Source organism: Scyliorhinus canicula, chromosome 17 (assembly GCF_902713615.1).
Source record: "Scyliorhinus canicula chromosome 17, sScyCan1.1, whole genome shotgun sequence".
Taxonomy (NCBI): Eukaryota; Metazoa; Chordata; class Chondrichthyes; order Carcharhiniformes; family Scyliorhinidae; genus Scyliorhinus; species Scyliorhinus canicula.
The window spans coordinates 43,258,507-43,279,380 of NC_052162.1; the positions used below are offsets into that span (position 1 = coordinate 43,258,507).

At 46.9% G+C, this 20,874-nt stretch overlaps 1 protein-coding gene across 6 annotated transcripts in view; it reads left to right on the top strand.

Annotated features, from left to right (window-relative positions):
• LOC119951904 (synaptotagmin-like protein 2) overlaps positions 1-20,874 on the top strand; it is a 133,768-nt gene that overhangs the window by 36,241 nt on the left and 76,653 nt on the right. For all 6 annotated transcript variants that reach the window (XM_038775287.1, XM_038775292.1, XM_038775289.1 and 3 more), the window contains exon 3: positions 9,313-9,464. In XM_038775287.1, coding sequence (XP_038631215.1) covers positions 9,313-9,464 — 152 coding nt within the window. The remainder of the gene's footprint in view (positions 1-9,312; positions 9,465-20,874) is intronic.

A 20,874-nucleotide genomic window follows, 5' to 3' on the forward strand; every position in this document is an offset into this window, starting at 1 on the left:
ACGCCGGAAAATCTCCGCATCCGTGAAAGAGGACAGGGCTAATGTTTCGAGTCTGGTTGACTCTTCGTTGGTGACTCTTCAAAGACTCTTTATTCATGCAGTGCATTTCCTCATTTGCTACTGGATTGCAAAGTTTTTTGGAAAGTCCATAGAACTTTCAGCACGTGATGAGGTCATGTTGGTACCTTGTACTAATTTCTCCAACAGAGACGCCTCCCAAAAAGGTTCCATTGCAAAGATCCGTGACTTTATTTGACGGTATGGAGAATTCTGCCCAACATATTGGTCCCTTATTGTAGACCGAGTGCTCACATGAGAACAGATGATGCAACTATGTAAGAGGTCAGGTGGTAGAAGCGTGGGAGTTATCACTGGGATCTTGGGCAGAGCACAAATACTCTTTGTAGCTGTTGAGTTTGGGAATAAATTACCTTTGTTTCAAGTCCTTGATGTAAGTGATTTGAGGAACACACAATGTTCTACATGGACAGGAATTCTCCTGCCGTTCACAGGTGGGATTCGCTGGCCCCGCCGGCAGTGCACCCCCGGCCTGTGACTTCAAAGGCAATTCCCATTGGCAACACCGGGAACATGTAATCTGACCACCAGCAAACAGTGCACTGCCTCCCGTTGCTGAGAAACGTGAGGCTGGGCGACCAGAGAATTCAGGAGTTGGTAGTATGGCACAAGGACTTTGTCGCATTGTCCCACTCATCTTTGATATAAATACTGCTGATCATTTTGAAAAGTTCCAGAAGGAGTGGCGTATTTACTGCAGTGCTGCGCTCTCTGACAAATCAAAAAAGGTACATGTCTTTACCCTATTAAACCTCAACGGCCCCGAGGCCATTGACAGAGGAATAAAAAGGAGACCCAGAGATAATCCTGAAACAATTCGAGAATATTTCCCTCCCAGTAAAAATCCTAATCCTTGATAGACATGCATTCAATTTCACGAACTAGAAAGCAGATGAGTCAATCCCATGGCCACCTTAAAAATATTGGCAAAGAAATGTGCGTTTGGAACTCTTACTAAAAACGTAATCAGGGATCAAGGAGTTTATTGAATATATAGTGTCTAGTCTGCAATCAACTGATGTGAGAAAAAGGCTTAACGTTACGAACAGCCAACAATATCCGCAAAATGAATAATCAGAGAAATAAAGCAGAGGTTTTAGGCAGAAAACGGAGGTATTTGCAGGGCATACCAAGCTTCAACTGCAGTGCCTGCACCACTGTACAGAACAGCTTGTTATAATAATCTTTATTGTCACAAGTAGTCTTACATTAACACTGCAATGAAGTTACTGTGAAAAGCCCCTAATCGCCAGGTTCTGGCGCCTGTTCGGATACACAGAGGGAGAATTCAGAATGTCCAAATTACCTAACAGCACGGGACTTGTGGGAGGAAACTGGAGCATCCAGAGGAAACACACGTAGGCACAGACGGACTCCACACAGACAGTGACCCAAGCTGGGAATCGAACCTGGAACCCTGAGGCTGTGAAGCAACAGTGCCAACCACTGTGATATTGTGTCACCCATATGTTGGCATATTGTCATGGAAGTGTCCCTTTAAGAAAGGTTTTTGTCTTATCACATGGCTTCAGTGATGTCATTTTGTGGGTGGAGCTGAGCTGTGGCTGTGAGGTTTTTCATTTTCATTTTCAGTTTAACTGCTGTGGACTCATTTCATTTTGAATTGTTCCAGTAAAAAAACATTGGTCATAGCTACTAGCGTTGGTAACTTAAAAGATATAATTAGCTTTCCGGAAGGAGTTTAAAACTGCTGGTGAGACAGGATCAGAATCTCAGGGAAAGCCATGTCTTATTCAAGTGAGAATACAGAATGCTGAGCCACATCCTTGAAAAGGTTTTTTGGGTTTATGGGATTTTGTTTTTGACTTAGAACAGTTAAGGGGGAATTCATTGTGGTTATACATAGATTACTGTAGCTGTGTGGTGTCTTTATGTTTGTAATTGATAAAACTTTGTGCTGTGTGTTTATATATATGTTAACAAAGTTCTTAGAATAAAGCTTGTTTTGATTAAAGTGTCTAGGAAGTCTGCTCATCTTAGCCAAATTCAGCAGAAAGGTTGTAGGTCAGGTGGACTTCATAATATACTTTGGAGTTACTAAGCCCTGGCCTATAATAATATGGAAAAATGCAACAAATGCTAGAAATAGAATCACTTTGTGAAGAGCTGCAAATACAAACCACAGTAATCCTCCTCAGCCATCAGCAACATAGCAGCGGTTCAATCCTCCAGGGGGAGTAGGGTCAGTAAGGTGAATGAATTGGAGTTCAACTAAAGCAGTGAAGCTATTGTGTTTGTCACTCTATTGTGACAAACATCACCGGAAAGGTTGAGATCTTCACCATTTGCAACTTAACTAAGCGTTAACGCCAGACTTAAAGTCAGGATTGATACTGGAGCGAAGGATAACATACTATTAAGCCAAAGGTTACAGAAAGTAGACCTGTATGCAGCACCAGATCCCAGCACTCAAGATGCACATCATGGCTTATGGCAGACAGACACTCCATACTGCAGGTATAGCAACCCTCCACTGCACACAGAATTTGAGAGGCAGTTCACCAAGCATATGGAGGTGCTGCGGAGGGATATGTTTGCTGCGATGAAGTAGTGGGTGGAGGAGGCGATTGTCTTGTGAAGTTGGCTGTGTCGAAGACACTGGCTGAAGTACAGGACCAAGGAGAGAAGTTAAAGGGGGTGGAGGAGGCCCTGTCGCAACAGAGTGACCAGTTCACCTTGATGGGAGATGCAGAGGGTGGCGAACAAAGGGCTCAGAGTCAAGATGGAGCACCTGAAGAACAGGCCGAGACGGCAAAACCTCGGGATCGTGGGCTTGCCTGAGAGGGTGGAGGGCCAGAGGCCGACCAGGTACTTCGCGAAAATGCTGACAGAGTTGTTGGGGAAGGGGTAAGAACCCTCTTTCATGCAGGCTTAAGCCGCGAGCAAATGTGCTGCTAATTGCAGTTATAATTTGCTTCCATAAGTTTCATGTTAAGGAGAAGGCCCAGGGTTGGGCGAAGCGAAGGCATCGGTAATCGAATATACCTGACAGTGCAGCTGGCGCGAAGGTGAAAGCGGCACTGTATAGGCGTGAGATTTGGTGTGGGCTATCTGCCGAAGTGAGGGTGAAGTACAATACGAGGGATTTCTACTTCCAGGTGGTTGAGGCAGCGGAGGAGTTCGTCAAAGCTGAAGAACTGGGACTGAAATGAGAGATGGGACTGAGATTGGGACTTACACTGAGGTGATGGGAACTATGCTTCGTCTTTATCTCTCTCTTTTTGGTTGTTTCTTGTTTTCTATTTGTGGTGTGAATGGCTGGATTTTTGGGTTGGTTGAACGGGAGAGGGTAGTTTACCTTTGTTTACAGTTGGTTACAAATATATTGGGCTTTTGGGTTTTGGCGGTTTTCTGGGGGCGCAGTATTGCACTGGTTTTCTTTGTTTTTTCAGGGACTGGATTGTAGGGAGGAGTTTGGGAGGAAGGGGACCTGGGCAGGGCCTCCGTACCAGCAAGCCAAGGTTGTCTAGTGAATGGGAGGGTGGTGGGGGTAGAATTTACAGTGCAGAAGGAGGCCATTTGGCACCGTTCTTAAAGAGCACCCTACTTAAATCCTACCTAACCATCTTGAATGCTAAGGGCAATCAACAAAGATCTCGCAAGGTTGGCCTGCAAAGATTTTCTCCATGAACCACTGGAAGATTTCGCTGTCAGTGGGGATCCCATAGGGCATACAATTGGAGATAGGTGCTTAGTTTTTGAGGATTCCTCATCTGGCAGGACCTGCCAGAACTCGGATTTATATTGCTGGGATTCTTTTCTTCTTTTGTATGGTAGAAATGGTGAAAATATGTCGAATAAAAATACTTTTAAAAACTTTAACTACTATAGACGAGGACACAGAATGGGTTTCAGCAATAGCGACCACAATAAGAAAAATGGCACAGTCAGGATGTGTATTGACCCAGTTCACTTGAATAAAGCACTGCATCATCATTGAAGGCAGGGGAACAGGAGAATGCAGACATGCAAAAGGTCACGGTGTTCAGCATTCTCAGTGTGAAATCCGAGTTCTGTGCCTCCCGGGACTCTCCGAAGATCCGTGAGACGTTGGAGTCAAAACCCCGCTCCAAATGGGCAGGACCGAATGGCGTTTGTGGAAGTAGGTCATAAGCGTACTTACGACTTATCTGCGCGGGATCCAACGGCGTCCCTCGGTTCTTCGGTCTCACCAGGGAGGCAGGCGCTGGATGCCGATCAGTGCTGGTCCACACAAATGTGGACCAGGCATAATGGCACCGAGGTGGGTCTCCCTGACCACACTGGGGCCTTTGACGGCTCGGATAAGTGCAGGGTGGTTCCCTGGCCCTCCCCCTGGAAAGTGGAAACCTTGGCATTGCCCAGCTGGCACCTTGGTACTGCCAAGGTGCCTGGATAACACTGCCAAGCCAGCAGGAGCACTGTCTGGGTGGCAGTGCAAGGATGCCCGAGCGCTGGGGTGGCATTACCAAGGGCCAGGCGATGGAGGGGGGCGTTTGACGGGTGGGCGAGTGCAGGCCAGGTAAGAAGGGGCCTCCGGGAGGTTGGGTGGATGATGAGCGGGGTGCTAGAAGGGAGGGGTGCTATAAGGGGACTGGGGGGGAGGGGGTGAAGAGGGGGGGATCTCCAGGGACCCCATAACGCGGTGTCCTCACTTGGGCGATGTGGGGTAAGGTCCATGTGTGTGTGTGTGTGTGGGGGGGGGTGACATTTCCCATGAATGGGGGGTGTGGGGGACTGACATGCTCACTTAAAGATCGGGGCACCCTTCCCAAATAGGACCTGATCTCCGTTCAGCTTTCCACTGCCAAATAAATTCTAAGTGTGGGTGAAATTGGTGAGAAACTCCACAGGGTCCAAAAAAGTGACCAAGTGTCATTGAATAGCGATATATATAAATGCCTTAATAAAAACATTTTAAAAAACAAATGTGTCATTGAATAGCAGTGGGGAACATGCCGGCTGTCAGAAAACCCCGCCACAAATTAACTTATTATTTTGGGAGAATCGCACCCTGAAGCTTGTTATGCACAGATCTTGTCAGAAATTTCACGATTTTATACATGGTCTCCTGAAACAGTTGAAACAGATCACCAGCCAAACATAACTATCTTACAGAAGCTTCTTCACACTGCGTCTGCATGGCTGCAACGCATGTTGTAAGGTTGTTGATGCTACAACCTCAGCATCGTCTGCAAACGTGGCAAGGAGCTATACTTGGCTGATGTCCTCTCTGGACCTCCATCTCTGGGCTAATAATGAGGCAAAGGCAAGGACACCCACCTTCAACCCTGTCTGCAGTACCGCTAAGTCTGATACCCTGAAAATGGCAACCAACGGACATGGCTCCAAATCGACATTAAGTATCTCTGACCTGGTGCTGAGGAAGGAGTCCCAGAAGCTCACTAACTTGGTACAAGACCAGAGCATATAATGTGGTTAACCAGCCACCAAGAACATCGCTCACACCTCTCCTCCACCCCTTCGTCAAATGAGCCTTGTGCGTCACCTTGAACTGGGATCAGTTGAGTGCAAGAGGGTGTGGAGTTGACCCTGTGAAGAGCGCCGCCTCACTCCACACCTCATCATCCAGAATAGGACCCAATTCACTCTCCCATTTCACCTTTATTCGACGGAGTCAACTCCGCAGATACGATCTGACCATAAATACACAAAATAGTTCCCCCACCAGACCCGGTTGAAGACAAAATCCTCTTCATCAGGGAGGAGGGTGGTGACAAGGGGAAAGCCTTGCTTGAAAAATTGTGAATCTGAAAATATCTAAACAGATTGGAACCAAGGAGTTGACATTTTTCCGACAGCTCCTTAAAGCTGGCAAAACCTCGAACGTCGCAGCTGGCCCAACCGCCTTACCTGAGTAATTCAAATTGTGTCAGCACATTTTTCCTGCTTGTCAGCAACTCCAGGGTTGGGGCAAATAAGTATTGATATCCACCTCAAGAATGGAGTTCACCAGCCTCTGCTGCTCCACCCTCACAGTCTTTTCCATGTGCAATTGTTATTTTCACTCTCTCTCTCTCTCTCTCTCTCTCTCCTCTCTCTCTCTCTCTCTCTCTCTCTCTCTCTCTCTCTCTCTCTCTCTTCCCCCCCCCCCCCCCCCCCCCCCCACTTAGAGGTCTAGAGAGGGCATCAGCCAAGTACAGCTCATTATCCGAAACAAAACTAATATACTGAGCTGTAGTCACCCCTTACCACGCCATTCCCATTAGCTAACTCCGCGGCTAGGAAGGCGCCTCCTACTGAGAGTGAAGAAAAACGCTAACAGAAAGAGGACACAAGTATAAAAAAACCCTTGAAATATAGTACTTCGACGGGAGCTATATATTTTCGCAGCTGTTATAACAAATAAAATTAAATCCCCACCCAAGTCCAACTTGCAAAACATTCATTCCACACAAGAACAAAGAAATATAAACATGAACTAGGAGCTCCAACAACTCTCCATATCCTCATGCCCAAGTCCATCATACAAAAACCTCAATCAACCTGCACCCAGCCCATGCCTTTAATAAAGAATTCACCTCCACCAGTGCATCCAAAAAATAGCCATTCCCCTCAAAGTTCACCCTTAGCTGAGCCGGGTATATCACCCCAAATCGAACTCCAGTTTTATACAGGGCAGCTTGTGGCCATGTTGAATGTGGCCATGTTGAACGCCGTTCGCTTCTTTGCCAGCTCCGCTCCTACATTCTGATGGCGTGGCCTTCCCAATTGTAGTTGTGATGCTCCTTTGCCCATCACAGGACACGCTCTGTTTCTTGGAAGCTGTGAAACTTCACAATTATTGCTTGCCGTTGTTTGTTAGGATGGGGTTTTTGTTGGAGCTTCCTGTGGGCTCGATCAAGCTCTGGAGGGCATGTGGGTCCACTCTACCACACCCTCTTCCCAAACATCTTTGCAAAATACTCAATAGGGGGGTGGGGGGGTGGTTAGCGGTGACGGCACGGTGGTGCGGTGGCTAGCACTGCTGCCTATGGCGCTGATGATCCAGGTTCGATCCCAGCCCCGTGCCTACTATGTTCGCAATCGCCATCCCCTTCCGCAAGTAGCCGAACCAGCACTAACAGACAACACAGCACGTTGGTCATCCGGACTATGGCACAGCCCTCTGCACCAGCGGCCATGCAGACTCCTATAGAGAGGCCGACGCAGTGAATCCTGCACCTGAGGAACACGCAGACGACATGTTTTGTGTTGCTACCAGTAAGGACTCCGGTCACAGAAAGACTACACCACCTACCGGTGTAAACACTCGCTCAGGACGCCTAAGCAGGCTAAACACAAGATTCCAGGACTTTATTCCCACTTAGCCTTTTACTAACTTTTGAAATTCAACTTTGTTTCCAACAGAAAAGTCGGGGGGGTTGGGCAGGAGTTTTGGTGGGGGAAAGAAGGAGATATGATGGGCTAAGCACCAGTTAGATAGATAGATAGAACAGTACAGCACAGAACAGGCCCTTCGGCCCTCGATGTTGTGCCGAGCAATGATCACCCTACTTAAACCCACGTAACCCGTATACCCGTAACCCAACAATCCCCCCATTAACCTTACACTACGGGCAATTTAGCATGGCCAATCCACCTAACCCGCACATCTTTGGACTGTGGGAGGAAACCGGAGCACCCGGAGGAAACCCACGCACACACGGGGAGGACGTGCAGACTCCACACAGACAGTGACCCAGCCGGGAATCGAACCTGGGACCCTGGAGCTGTGAAGCATTGATGCTAACCACCATGCTACCGTGAGGCCCTTTGCAGCCTAACCCATGCCTCAATATATAAATATAAATAATAATTATGCATTGTCAGTTTGTTTTATTTCATGACACACGTGATGTGTACATAGTTTCCTATTGCGCACACTGTTAACATTTTATGCCACCGGGTGTCCCAACTAAACAGGGAAGATATAGGCAAAGTGGTCGCATGAGAATGTGATGACCCGACCCCATAATGTGGCAGGAATGCGGGAGGTATCCCTGGGATTTCGGGCAGAGCACACGTATTGTCTGTAGCTGTTGAGCTTCGGAATAAACTACCTTTGTTGGAAATCCTTGATGTCGGTGATTTGAGAAACCAGCAACATTCTATTCCTGGCAATCTTTTATTTTTTATTCTTTTAAAGTATAAACAAAGGGTGACTGAGGCAATGGTTGTGTAAAACTATTTGTTTTATTACTTTTAACAACCTGGGATTTCAAATGTCCACACATATTGTTTTACACCATTGTGCAATGCAAATGATTTGAATTTAAATAGTAAAGATGTGACTCTTTTCTCAGTCACCCCTTCGCTGGTCCCAAAAACATGTTATCTCTGTTTTCCCAGCTATGACTCAGTAATCATGTCCTTTAAAACATTTAATGTGCCATTATTACTTGGTAAGTGGTTTGCGGCACACCCCAGATTTGGCTGCAAATATACCACACATTGTTTGAAGGGACAGATAGGAAGTATTAAAATTTGTGAACTGTGCACAACACACACAGTGAAACAGCATATTGCTAGATTTCTTATTCACTATTAAGGTGATTGTAAATGTCACACTGTCAGAGATGGAAAGCAATCTTAAAATACTGGCGATTCTGAGCTTGAAACTGACTAGCACATCATTTTGCAGAAACTTTGCTGATCAAACAATTGTTAAACTTTGAGTCTATATATAGCAATTAAACTAATCTGTCTCTTGAAAGACATTGTCAGCGTTACAGCACAATAATATCCTGCATGATATGGTAATAACACACTGATGGGAACATTATCCAATTTGATGGATGCACGAAAACAATGGTCTTTAAAAGGCCAAGGTTAGTTTCAACCGCCAGTAAAATTTTAATAAGATGTTTCTTGTGCGTGAACAGATCCGAGATCACCCTTGCAGAACTATTCATGATGATCCTCAGTGTGTGACCTTGAAACATACTCTAAATCAGCTGTATGTGTGTGTATCATTACAAAGAAATCTTCCAAGTTCAGATCAAGATAGCCAAGGTTCACCGTTGAATTTTAGTTTGTCATTGATTTGTGCACTAATTACAGCAATGCACTTTCAAAACTGCAAAAATCCTGCCCCTTCCTCCTCCACGCCAGTCTTCTTTCAATCTCCTTACCAAGCAGGAAGCTGTCCATGACACTGGAATGTAGCCTTTGATGTGAGTAAACTGAATACTATATGAAACTGTTTGAAAACCCTCTCTGCTCTTGCTTCAGGACAGCAGAGAAATCTATTCAAGATGAAAAGAGAAGGAAGTTAATTACTGGACGGTGGTTTGATGAAGTTAAAGCAAAGCGTTACCGGAATTCATTACCTGGAGTAGACCTGATCAAGACCTCAATAAGGAGGAAAAAACCCATAACATACGGTAAATTATTGCAAGACCTTTCATCAATTAAATCCCCTTGACATTTTAACTTTGTACAATACATAGATTGTTAAGTGACTAATAATGTAATTTGATGTAATTTATATATTTTTGACAGGGCTTATGAAACTTGCCTTTTCTAAAATTTATTTTCAAACATAAAACTAAAATGATATCTGTGCACAAAATAAAAATGTAAGAGCATATAGTGCCTTTTGTGATATTTAAAATATCAAAAGTACATTATAGCCAATTAAGTATGGTTGAATGGTAGTCACTGTTCTAATGTAGGAAATTTGCTGACCAATTTGCATTCAACAAGATCCCACTAATAGCAATGAGGTTAATACCCAGACAACTTTGTTATGAAGGATAGATGTTGGCTAGGATATCATGCTCCTCGGTTAGTACTGTGGGATCTTTAAGCCCATCTGGGAGGGGAGACTTGTTTATCATTCCATTCTAATGACATCTCATTAAAACATATGAGCCTGATGAACAAGGTTATTTTAACTCTTTTGTGAATTCAGATCATTTTCTGGTTTCAACATTATTGACCTTTCTTGCGAATTCATTGCAAATCTGCATCCGTGGAGCAGATGAAAGTTACAATATGGAAGTAGGCCAGCTGGCTCAATTAGCAATTATTTTCCATGTTCTAAATAATATTTATTCACAAATTCTCTTCAACCCCACTTTTCCTCCATCCATCTATCCATTCTAATATCAATGGTTGAGAGTCTGTGCCTCAACTATTAAGTGACTAGCACGGCCTCATAATTCTACATATAATAAATTTCTGCTGCCCTCTTCTTCTAAATATCTTGCTTTTAATTTTGTTTTAATGGCCCCTCCATTCCTAGCATTTCAATCACTGGAAAGAACATACAAACTAGAAGCAGAAGTAGGCTGTTCAGTCCCTTTGGCCTGATCTGGCACTCAATAGGATCATGGCTGACTGTTTATGATTTGAGCTCCACGTTCAGCTACGGCAGCATGGTAGCACAGCGGTTAGCACAGTTGCTTCACAGCTCCAGGGTCCCAGGTTCGATTCCCGGCTTGGGCCACTGTCTGTGCAGAGTCTGTACCTTCTCCCCGTGTCTGCGTGGGTTTCCTCCAGGTGCTCCGATTTCCTCCCACAGTCCAAAGATGTGCAGGTTAAATGGACTGGCCATGATCAATTGCGCTTAGTGCCCAAAAATAGTTAGGTGAGATTACTGGGTTACGGGGATAGGGTGGAGGTGTGTGCTTGGGTAGGGTGCTCTGTCCATGTGCCGTAGCAGACTTAATGGGCTGAATGGCCTCCTTCTGCACTATTAGTTCTACTATTCCCATCTACCTCAGCTAACCGTAGATTCTTGTGAGGCAAACAAATCAATCGGCCTCTGCCTTAAAGATATTCAATGATCCTGCATATACTGCCTTCTGAAGCAGGCAGTTCCAAAGTCGCATAACCCACTGGAGAAAAAAAATTCTCTTCATCTCTGTTATAAAAGGGGGAGAGGGCCCTAATTTTAAAATCTATTGACTGTTCCGTTGTCATGGGATTGTCCCTTCAAGAAAGGTTTTTGTTTTATCACATGGCTTCAGTGATGTCATTGTGTGGGTGGAGCTGGGCTGTGGCTCTGTGAGCTGTTTTTGGTTTTGCTTTCACATTTGACTGCTGTGGACTTAGACAGAGAACAGAAATGTTTTGGCCTGCCTCTCTCTCCATCTTAAAATGGCGCCCCGTTCATGCACTGATGGGCGGATCTCCTCGGTGCAGGAAATGGGACTGAGTGCGGCCTCGGTGGGGCATTCCCCGCTGCAGCTCCAAAATAAAACAGCATCCTGTTAGATAGCAGGGTCTTTCTCACCACTATGAGCACCGGGAAACACCCAGCTAAACACCTGGTTAAGATGGTTCAGGATCATGTATCCTACTCAAACATTTTTACCAAGAGGATGGTGGGAATTTGGAATTCACTGCCTGAAAGGGTGGTGGAGGCAGAAACCCACACAAAAGTTAAGAAGTATTTAGCTGTGCACTTGTGATCCCAGGGCATCCAGGTCCAAGTGTTGGAAAATGGGATTAGAATGGGTAGGTGGTTGTTTTTGACCGATGCAGACGAAAGGGCTGAAGGGGTTTTTCTGTGCTGTATGATTCATGACTCTTAAGTCTATCCCTTCTCCACACCTCTTCTAAACACCAGTGGAAGCAAACCCATTCTGTCCAATCTTTTCTCATAAGCCAACCTGCTCATTCCAGGTATCATTCTAGGAAACTCCTCTGAACCGCCTCGATGCATTTACATCCGTCTTTAAATAAGGAGACCAAAACTGTACACCATATTTGAGGTGTGGTTTCACCAGTGCCCTGTATAACTGTAGACTAACATCCGTACTAGTTCATCTTGGAATAAAGGATAACATTCCAATAAGCTTAACTACTTGCTGTACCTGCATACGAACGTTTTGTGACTCATTCACTGGAATAATCTGATTCCTCTGCACTTTGGAATTCTGCAGTCATTTTCCGTTTGAGTAATTCTCTGCTTTTCATTCTTCCTACCAAAGTGAACAGCTTCATATTTTTCCACACTCCATCTGCCAGGTCTTTGCCCACTCCACCTATCTATATCCAGCTGCAACCTCCTTATGTCCTCTTGACACTATACCTTCTTAGCTCTCGTTGTTTCATCTGATAATTTAGCTACCGTGCCTTCACTCCCCTCATAAGTGATCTGAGTCATTGATATAAATTGGAAAAGGTTGAGGCCCCAACACAGACCCCTATGGAATTCCACCCATCGCATCCTTACCAAACCGAAACACGACCCATTTATGCATACTCTGGTTTTCTGCCAGCCAGCTAATCTATCCATGCCAATATGTTATCCCCTTCACCATGAACTTTTATTTACTGCAACCTTTGAAGTGGCACCTTATCAAATGCTGTTTAAAAATCCAAGTACAGTATGTCTGTAGATGTGGAAAAACATGCCCCTTTATCCTTTAAAGAACTCCAATAAGCTGGTTAACCATGATTTCCCTTTCACAAACCCATGTTGGCTCTGCCCGATTACCGTGTATTTTTCTAAGTACCCAGCTATAACCTCCTGTTTACTGCCACCCCTTTCCCTCACAAATAGAGGGTTATAATTGCTACTTTCCAGTCTGATGCAACCTTTCTTGGATTTGGATTTGGATTTGGATTTGTTTATTGTCACGTGTACCGAGGTACAGTGAAAAGTATTTTTCTGCAAGCAGCTCAACAGATCATTCAGTACATGGAAGAAAAGGGAATTAAACAAAATTCAAGAAAATACATGAGAATACATAATAGGGCAACACAAGATATACAATGTAACTACATAAGCATTGGCATCGGTTGAAGCATACAGGGTGTAGTGTTAATGAGGACAGTCAATAAGAGGGTCATTTAGGAGTCTGGTGACAGTGGGGAAGAAGCTGTTTTTGAGTCTGTTCGTGCGTGTTCTCAGACTTCTGAATCTCCTGCCCGATGGAAGAAGTTGGAAAAGTGAGTAAGCCGGGTGGGAGGGATCCTTGATTATGCTGCCCGCTTTCCCCCGGCAGCGGAGGTGTAGATGGAATCAATGGATGGGAGGCAGGTTCGTGTGATGGACTGGGCGGTATTCACAACTCGCTGAAGTTCCTTGCGGTCCTGGGCCGAGCAGTTGCCATACCAGGCTGTGATGCAGCCCGATAGGATGCTTTCTATAGTGCATCTGTAAAAGTTGGTAAGGGTTAATGTGGACATGCCGAATTTCCTTAGTTTCCTGAGGAAGTATAGGCGCTGTTGTGCTTTCTTGGTCGACGTGAGTGGACCAGGATAGATTTTTGGTGATGTGCACCCCTAGGAATTTGAAACTGCTAACCATCTCCACCTCGGCTCCGTTGATGCTGACAGGGGTGTGTACAGTACTTTGCTTCCTGAAGTCGATGACCAGCTCTTTAGTTTTGCTGGCATTGAGGGAGAGATTGTTGTCGTTACACCACTCCACTAGGTTCTCTATCTCCCTCCTGTATTCGGACTCGTCGTTATTCGAGATCCGGCTCACTATGGTCGTATCTTCAGCAAACTTGTAGATGGAGTTGGAACCAAGTTTTGCCACGCAGTCGTGTGTGTACAGGGAGTAGAGTAGGTGGCTAAGTACACAGCCTTGCGGGGCACCGGTATTGAGGACTATTGTGGAGGAGGTGTTGGTGTTCATTCTTACTGACTGTGGTCTGTTGGTCAGAAAGTCAAGGATCCAGTTGTAGAGTGGAGAGCATCCACTCTCCACTTTCCAGAATCTACTGAATTTTGGAAAATTAACACAAGTACTGTACTACCTCACTAGTCACCGCTTTTAAGACTCGAGTGTGAAGTGTATCAGGAGCCAGAGACTTGTTAGCCCGCAGCTCCATCAGTTTTCTAAATAGATTTCTAAGAGTGGCTCAAGGATTGGTGTTAGAGAAATGGGCTTCAGTTCATGAGGCACAGGCACCAGTACTGGAGAAGGAGAGAACTGCACTTTTGGAACAGCCTTCGTCTGAACAATACTAGGACAAGTGTCCTGGTGAATCAAATGACTAGGGCTGCAGGGAGGCTGTAGTTGGAGCTAGGGGATGGAGGGTGGGAGGTATATAGAATAGAACAGTACAGCACAGAACAGGCCCTTCGGCCCTCGATGTTGTGCCGAGCAATGATCACCCTACTCAAACTCACGTATCCATCCTATACCCGTAACCCAACAACTCCCCCTTAACCTTTTTAGGACACTACGGGCAATTTAGCATGGCCAATCCACCTAACCCGCACATCTTTGGACTGTGGGAGGAAACCGGAGCACCCGGAGGAAACCCACGCACACACGGGGAGGACGTGCAGACTCCGCACAGACAGTGACCCAGCCGGGAACTGAACCTAGGACCCTAGAGCTGTGAAGCATTGATGCTAACCACTATGCTACCATGCTGCCCCCTAGGTGGAGTGTTTACGCCGAGGTCAGATTTGGAAAGTTAAATGAAAGGACAAGGTAATTGTTAGCACTGCAGGTGATGGTAACTGGTGTGAGAAAAGAAGAAACCGTGTACAAACATGTGAATGCACCAGCAAATAAGGTCAGTGGAGGGAAAACTAATAATGATAATAATCATTATTGTCACAAGTAGGCTTCAATGAAGGTACTGTGAAAGGCCACTAGTCGCCACACTCCGGCGCCTGTTCAGGGAGGCCGGTACGAGAACTAGTAAGAAAACAGAATTAAAGATCTGAATGCGCAACACCCTTTGGGGTGAGAAACCTTGGCCTGGAACTGGTATCTTCAACTTAAAAGCAACTAAAAGGCTATGAACATCAAGCTGGTGAAATGGGAATATGGGTTCAAACAGTGCTTCCCAAAGTGTGACCCCCATTTTAATGCCACTGGTGTTGTGTGACCCTAGAGTGAAAGTTAGTGGTGGAAGGGGTGGATAGGGGTGGTGTGTTGAAGGTTAGAGAGTTGTTGATTAGAGGAGGGTTGCTTCACAGGGAATGTTTATTGTCCAGCATGGGGTTTGGGCGCGCGTGCACGCGCGCGGGGGGGGCATTGTACAAATTTTCCCCGTTTTTCACCTCCCACGACGAACAACTCCTCAAACATGGTCATGTAATGAAGATTGTTATTACGAACATCTTCCACCTTGCCCTCAAAACCCTCCACTGAACCCCTTAACTCTTATTTGATCGTGTACAGCCGAAGAAAGTCATATAAGTCATCCAACCAGGCCGCTACCCATGGTGCGTTGCTTCCACCACTCCAATAAAATTAATCGCCGGCCAATCAGAGAGACAAAGGCCCCAATATCGGCCTTCCTCCATTCCATCAGCTCTGGTTTTTCTGATATCCCGAATATTGCTATCAAAGGGTCTGGCTCAACCACCTCCCCCATTATCCTTGCTAGCACCACCAAAACTGCTGCCCAGAATCTCTGCAACTTTTCCCAGCCCCAGAACATATGTGCATGATTCGCTGGTCTCATCTGCCAGCCCCTCAAAGAACCACTTGTTCTTGCTCGCGTTATGTGGGCGCTTCCCCTCTCTAGGCTTCTGCCTCAGAGACCTGTGCGCTCTGTGCACCTCAGGGGCTTTATCCAGCACCCCCTCCGTCGCCAGCCTCGCCAAAATGTGCCTCGTAGCACTCGCACCTTCCACTCCTTCAGGCAGGTCCACTATTCATAGATTCTGCCTCCTACACCTTTGCTCTCAACGTTTTACAAAGGTCTCCTAAGAGCCTCACCTCCACCTCCAATGCCAGCACCCGATCTTTGTGCTCCGACATCGCCCTCTCACTCACTCGGATCTGCGACCCCTGTGCCTTCAAGTATTTCTCTACCCTCTCCCATCGATCCCTTCAGGGGTGCCACAGCCCCTTTGGTGGCCTTTGAGCGAACCCCCTGCATCTCCATCCTCTGGTGCCAGAGATGGCGGAGCTTGCTTCCTTGATGGAGGCCTTCAACTGTTCCATCTGGGGCTTTGCCACTTGCACTGGCCCTTCCCCCTCCGCCATCCTTCCACCGGCTACTGCGCCACAGGTTACTTCCATCTCCTTGACCAGGTCTTTCACCTTCTGCCGGGTTTGGTAACCAGCAGACATGCCACTCCCGGGGGGGAACTTTTCCTCCGACCTTTAGTTACACTTCTCCGTGAGGTTGCACCCAGTTTCGGGTAAAAAGAGCTCTTTTCTACACCTTCAAGCAGGAGCTACCACGCACACCATGGCCATCACCTGAAGTCCACCATGAGCAGAACTGGCCCAGAATGGAGCGCCACTACCCATTTTCAAGCATTCCCAAAATTGCCCTTAATCTCAGTACACTGCGGAATTCTCCCATCCTGCCCAGTGTCATGTGAGAGTACCTTTAAGAAGTGGATGTTTATGACTGCAGTGATCTCAGAGAGTGGGTGGAGCTGGGCTGTCTGTCAGCTTTTTACTTTCATTTTTGAGCAGGCTGCAGGGTGTGTTTTAGTTTTGTTTTCAGTGTTGGAGCTGAAGCCAGACAGAGCAGGTGTACTGTTGATCTCTCTGCCATCAAAAGACTATCTCTTGATCATTTGGTGAATTCAGAATTATAAATGTTCTCAGTAGTGAAAGTAAACCTAATGTGCTTCTGTTTTGAGGTGTTTCTTCTGTCTTCTGGATGTTGTTTGGGAAGTTATTAAGCATTACTTAGTGTTGTATTCTTTGGGGGTTGTATTTGAATTAATGGTTGGTAAGATGTTCACTGTATGTTTCAAAAAGGTTAACTTGAGTTCATAGAATAAACATGGTTTTGTTTTTCCATTTCTGCTGTACCACACCTGTAGAGTGGGCCGTGTGCACCACAATCTATTAAAAGTTGTGGGTCAGGTGAACTCCATTCTACACTTTGCCCCATAACACCAAAACATGGTTCGGCGGTGAGCAGGAGCAGAGAATCCATTGGAATCACGAAGGCGGAAACTCATTGGCATAACATCACACTGCAATTTCTCCCAATGGCAGGTTCATGGTGCATCGGTCATTCTGCTGGCAGGTGGTGTGGATGCAATTTGAATTCATTTGCATCTCAATTATGCTCATCAAAACAGCTGTACGCCAGCATCCCATCAGGCCTCCCAGTCTTTCCAGTGGGAAATTACAGTGGTCTGAAAACTGATTGCCAAAGAGTGGCATGCACAAGGCAGCCCTCAGTTCACTAGAGACTTTGAGGTGAGTGCAACCAAAGCCTTTCTGCTTTGGAGCTGCAGTTCCTGCTTACTACCTCCATGGTGAACTGGTTGTCATGGATATCGCCATGCTGCTGAACCCATGGACCCTCTCCTGTTACACCGTCTCAGATCTGGGCCGGGATTCTCCCCTACCCGGCGGGGCGGGGGGTCCTGGCGTAGCGGAGTGGCGCCAACCACTCCGGCGTCGGGCCTCCCCTCCTTGGGGCTAGGCCCGCGCCGGAGTGGTTGGCACCATGCCGACTGGCGCCAAAATTGGCGCCAGCGGCCTTTGATGCCCGCCACCCGGCGCCGGGGCTGGCCGAAAGGCCTTCGCTAGTTCGCGCATGTGCCGGTGCATCAGCTGCCGCTGGCGTCACCTCCGGCGCATGCGCGCTGGGGGATTCTCTTCCGCCTCCGCCATGGTGGAGGGCGTGGCGGCGGCGGAAGAAAAAGAGTGCCCCCACGGCACTGGCCCGCCCGCCGATCGGTGGGCCCCGATCGCGGGCCTGGCCACCGTGGGGGCACCCAAGACCCCGGGGGCTCGCTCGCGCCGCCAATCCCGCCGCCACGAGAGGTGGTTGAAAACACAGCGGCGGGAGAGGCCTCTCAGCGGCGAGACTTCGGCCCATTGTGGGCCGGAGAATCGCCGCGGGGGGCTCGCCGATCGGCGCGGAGGGCACGCCGATCAGCGGGGCGTGATTCCCGACCCCGTCAATTCCCGGGTGGCGGAGAATTTCTGCCACGGCAGGGGCAGGATTTTCGCCGGCCCCGGGCGATTCTCCGACCCTGCGGGGGGTCAGGGAATTTCGCCCCAGGAGTGAGCCTGATGTTGCAAGGTACAGGGGTCTCCTCCCCCCGGTGCCACACATCAGTGTTTATCTGGACAGGACTGTACTGCACCACTTGAGCATGGGAGCGAGGACAGGCAGAGGGGCAAGAAGGTGGATAAAGAAGGCGTACAATGGAAGGCAGAAGGAAGATTGAGGGGAGGGAAGCTGGACCCCGGCAAGGCTGCAACAACTCACAAACAAGGGGGTCAAAGGAAACACCACATTTTTTTATTCGAAGGGGATGCAACAAGACTTCTGGTGTGGTGGGTAGAGGCTCATGGGGCAGCACGGTAGCACAAGTGGATAGCCCTGTGGCTTCACAGGGCCAGGGTCCCAGGTTCGATTCCCCGCTGGGTCACTGTCTGTGCGGAGTCAGCACGTTCTCCCCGTGTCTACGTGGGTTTCCTCCGGGTGCTCCGGTTTCCTCCCACAGTCCAAAGACGTGCAGGTTAGATGGATTGGTCATGATAAATTGCCCTTAGTGACCAAAAAGGTTCGGAGGGGTTATTGGGTTACGGGGATAGGGTGGAAGTGAGGGCTTAAGTGGGTCGGTGTAGACTCAATGGGCCGAATGGCCTCCTTCTGCATTGTATGTTCTAAGTATGTTCTATGTAGGCTTAGGCGCCTTGCAGGTGACTGGCTTGACGGAACGTTTTAAATCGAGGAATAGATTTCTTCTTGAGGCTGCAAACCTTTTCCCCCTGGGTTGCTGACATCCTGCATGGTAAAAAAATCAACAGGGGGTGGCATGGTGGCACAATGGTTATCACTGCTGCTTTACAGCTCCAAGGACCTGGGTTTGATTCCGACCTCTGTTGACTGCGTGGAGTTTGGACATTCTCCCCCTGTCTGCGTGGGTTTCCTCCGGGTGCTCCGGTTTCCTTCCACAGTCCAAAGATGTGCAGGTTAGATGATTGGCCATGCTAAATTGCCCCTTAGGATTGAGTTGCAGGAATCGGGCAGGCGATTGGGCCTGGGTGGGTGGTCATTCGAAGCGTTGGTGCCGACTCGATGGGCCGAGTGGCCTCCTTCTGCACTGTAGGGATTTTATGATTGAGAACAGAACGTATTGGTTCCATAGAAGGAGTGCATCATTTAATTATCGATCCCATGTGCACAACTCCCCTCTGTTAGAAGTGCATGGCAACATGACAGGCCAAACCAGTTGGACGGCATTTTGCAAATAGGCAAGGTGACAGCATTGTTTCATGTGAGTTCTGACCTTGGGTAATTGCAACTTTTAACAAGTTGGACACTTGTCCCAAGCTGAGAGGATGGGGAATATACCCACCAATGTTTCCCAATGCTCATTTGTGGCGAATGTAATTCACACTGTATTGTATAGTATTATATCCTTGTGGACTCTGTCTGTGAGCCGTTGCGTGGCTCTGCCCATAGGGGGAGATGAGGAGCTTGTACAGGGCTCCACCCTTGGCTCCGCCCATGGCTCCACCCATGGCCCCTTCCACTACCGGAAGTATAAAGTACTGCAGCCGTGTGAGCCTGCCCTCAGTTGTTCTGGTCGCAGGCAGGCTCAGTTGTAAGACTATTAAAACCACAGTTTACTTCCAATCGTGTTCCGAGTGAATTGATGGTCTCGTCATCATTACTACAGAATTTAAAATGCCTTCAGATCCCATGATTATTCGCTGCCTTTGGTAGATGCATTAGGAAAACCCGGATTTCTTTCGAAAGTACTGGTTGAGTTGACTCTCTGCTTACACTATAAAAATGCTATGACTGGGAGTTAGATCGGGAGGGAGAAAAAGCACAATTTATTTTTAGTGCCCCTCTTGTAGTGTGTCCCAAACACATTTTTCCAATGTTATCCCATTTTAACATGTGAAAATTAATGTAATCCTTTGCCAAAGCAGTAATGAAGCAGCATAGTGGCATTCAGTATATTATTAAAGTTCATCATTGTCGGTCGACATATAGAACATCATATCAATATGAAAATTTGTGTTTTAAAGTACTTTTGTAAAAATGTTAGGATTTTATGTATTCGTAGTCCATTACTTCAGCTAAGCTGTTCCAGCTCATGGACTTTGGCCATGAAGCAGCGAACATTATTGACTTTTGCATTTGCATTCAGCATTACTGATCCACAGCAACATCACACTAAGGTTCCCTTAGGGTCACCTTGACATCATTGATTTTAATGTGGAACAAATTAAGTAAACTTTTAATTTTCTACCAAGGAATTCAGCTGGAGTATTGTTTCCCCACCTCCTACACACACAAATTTGCACACTGTAATCAGCACCACTTCCACCCCACAAGGGGCCCAGCAAATTTAAGATCTTTAATCAAGAAAGGAGGGAGACGGGAAGCAGGAAAAATCTGTCAGAGGGAAATTTCTAGAATTCATTATTAAGAGGCTATAGCAGGAAGCTTAGAAAATCATAATGGGATCAGGTAGAGTCAACATGGTTTTGTAAAAGGGAAATTGTGTTTAACGAAATTATTAGAATCCCTTGAGGAAATAATAAACAAGTTGGCTAAAGGGGAATCTGTAGATGTGATATACTTAGATTTACAAAAATCACGTTCTTTTAGCATGTTCAATCGCTAGTTCCGGCAATAGCTTCCCCATAGACTAAATACAGTTCTTTGAACCCTTTGCTGAGTTTTGTCAGGGAACAGTCTACAATAATGTGAGTCATTGATTGGGGTGCACCACAGCTAAAGTCCAGCTAAAGGCCAATTTGGCGCACAACAGCCTTGGCCAGTGAGGAAACCGTTTGCGGGCGCGATCTTCCCAAAAGCGAGCAAAGTCGTGAGAGCGTTTAGCCGCGGGTTTCCCGGCACTCTCAATGCTGAGAAACACGTGGCTATTCAACACGACTCGTTTTGGATCAGAGGC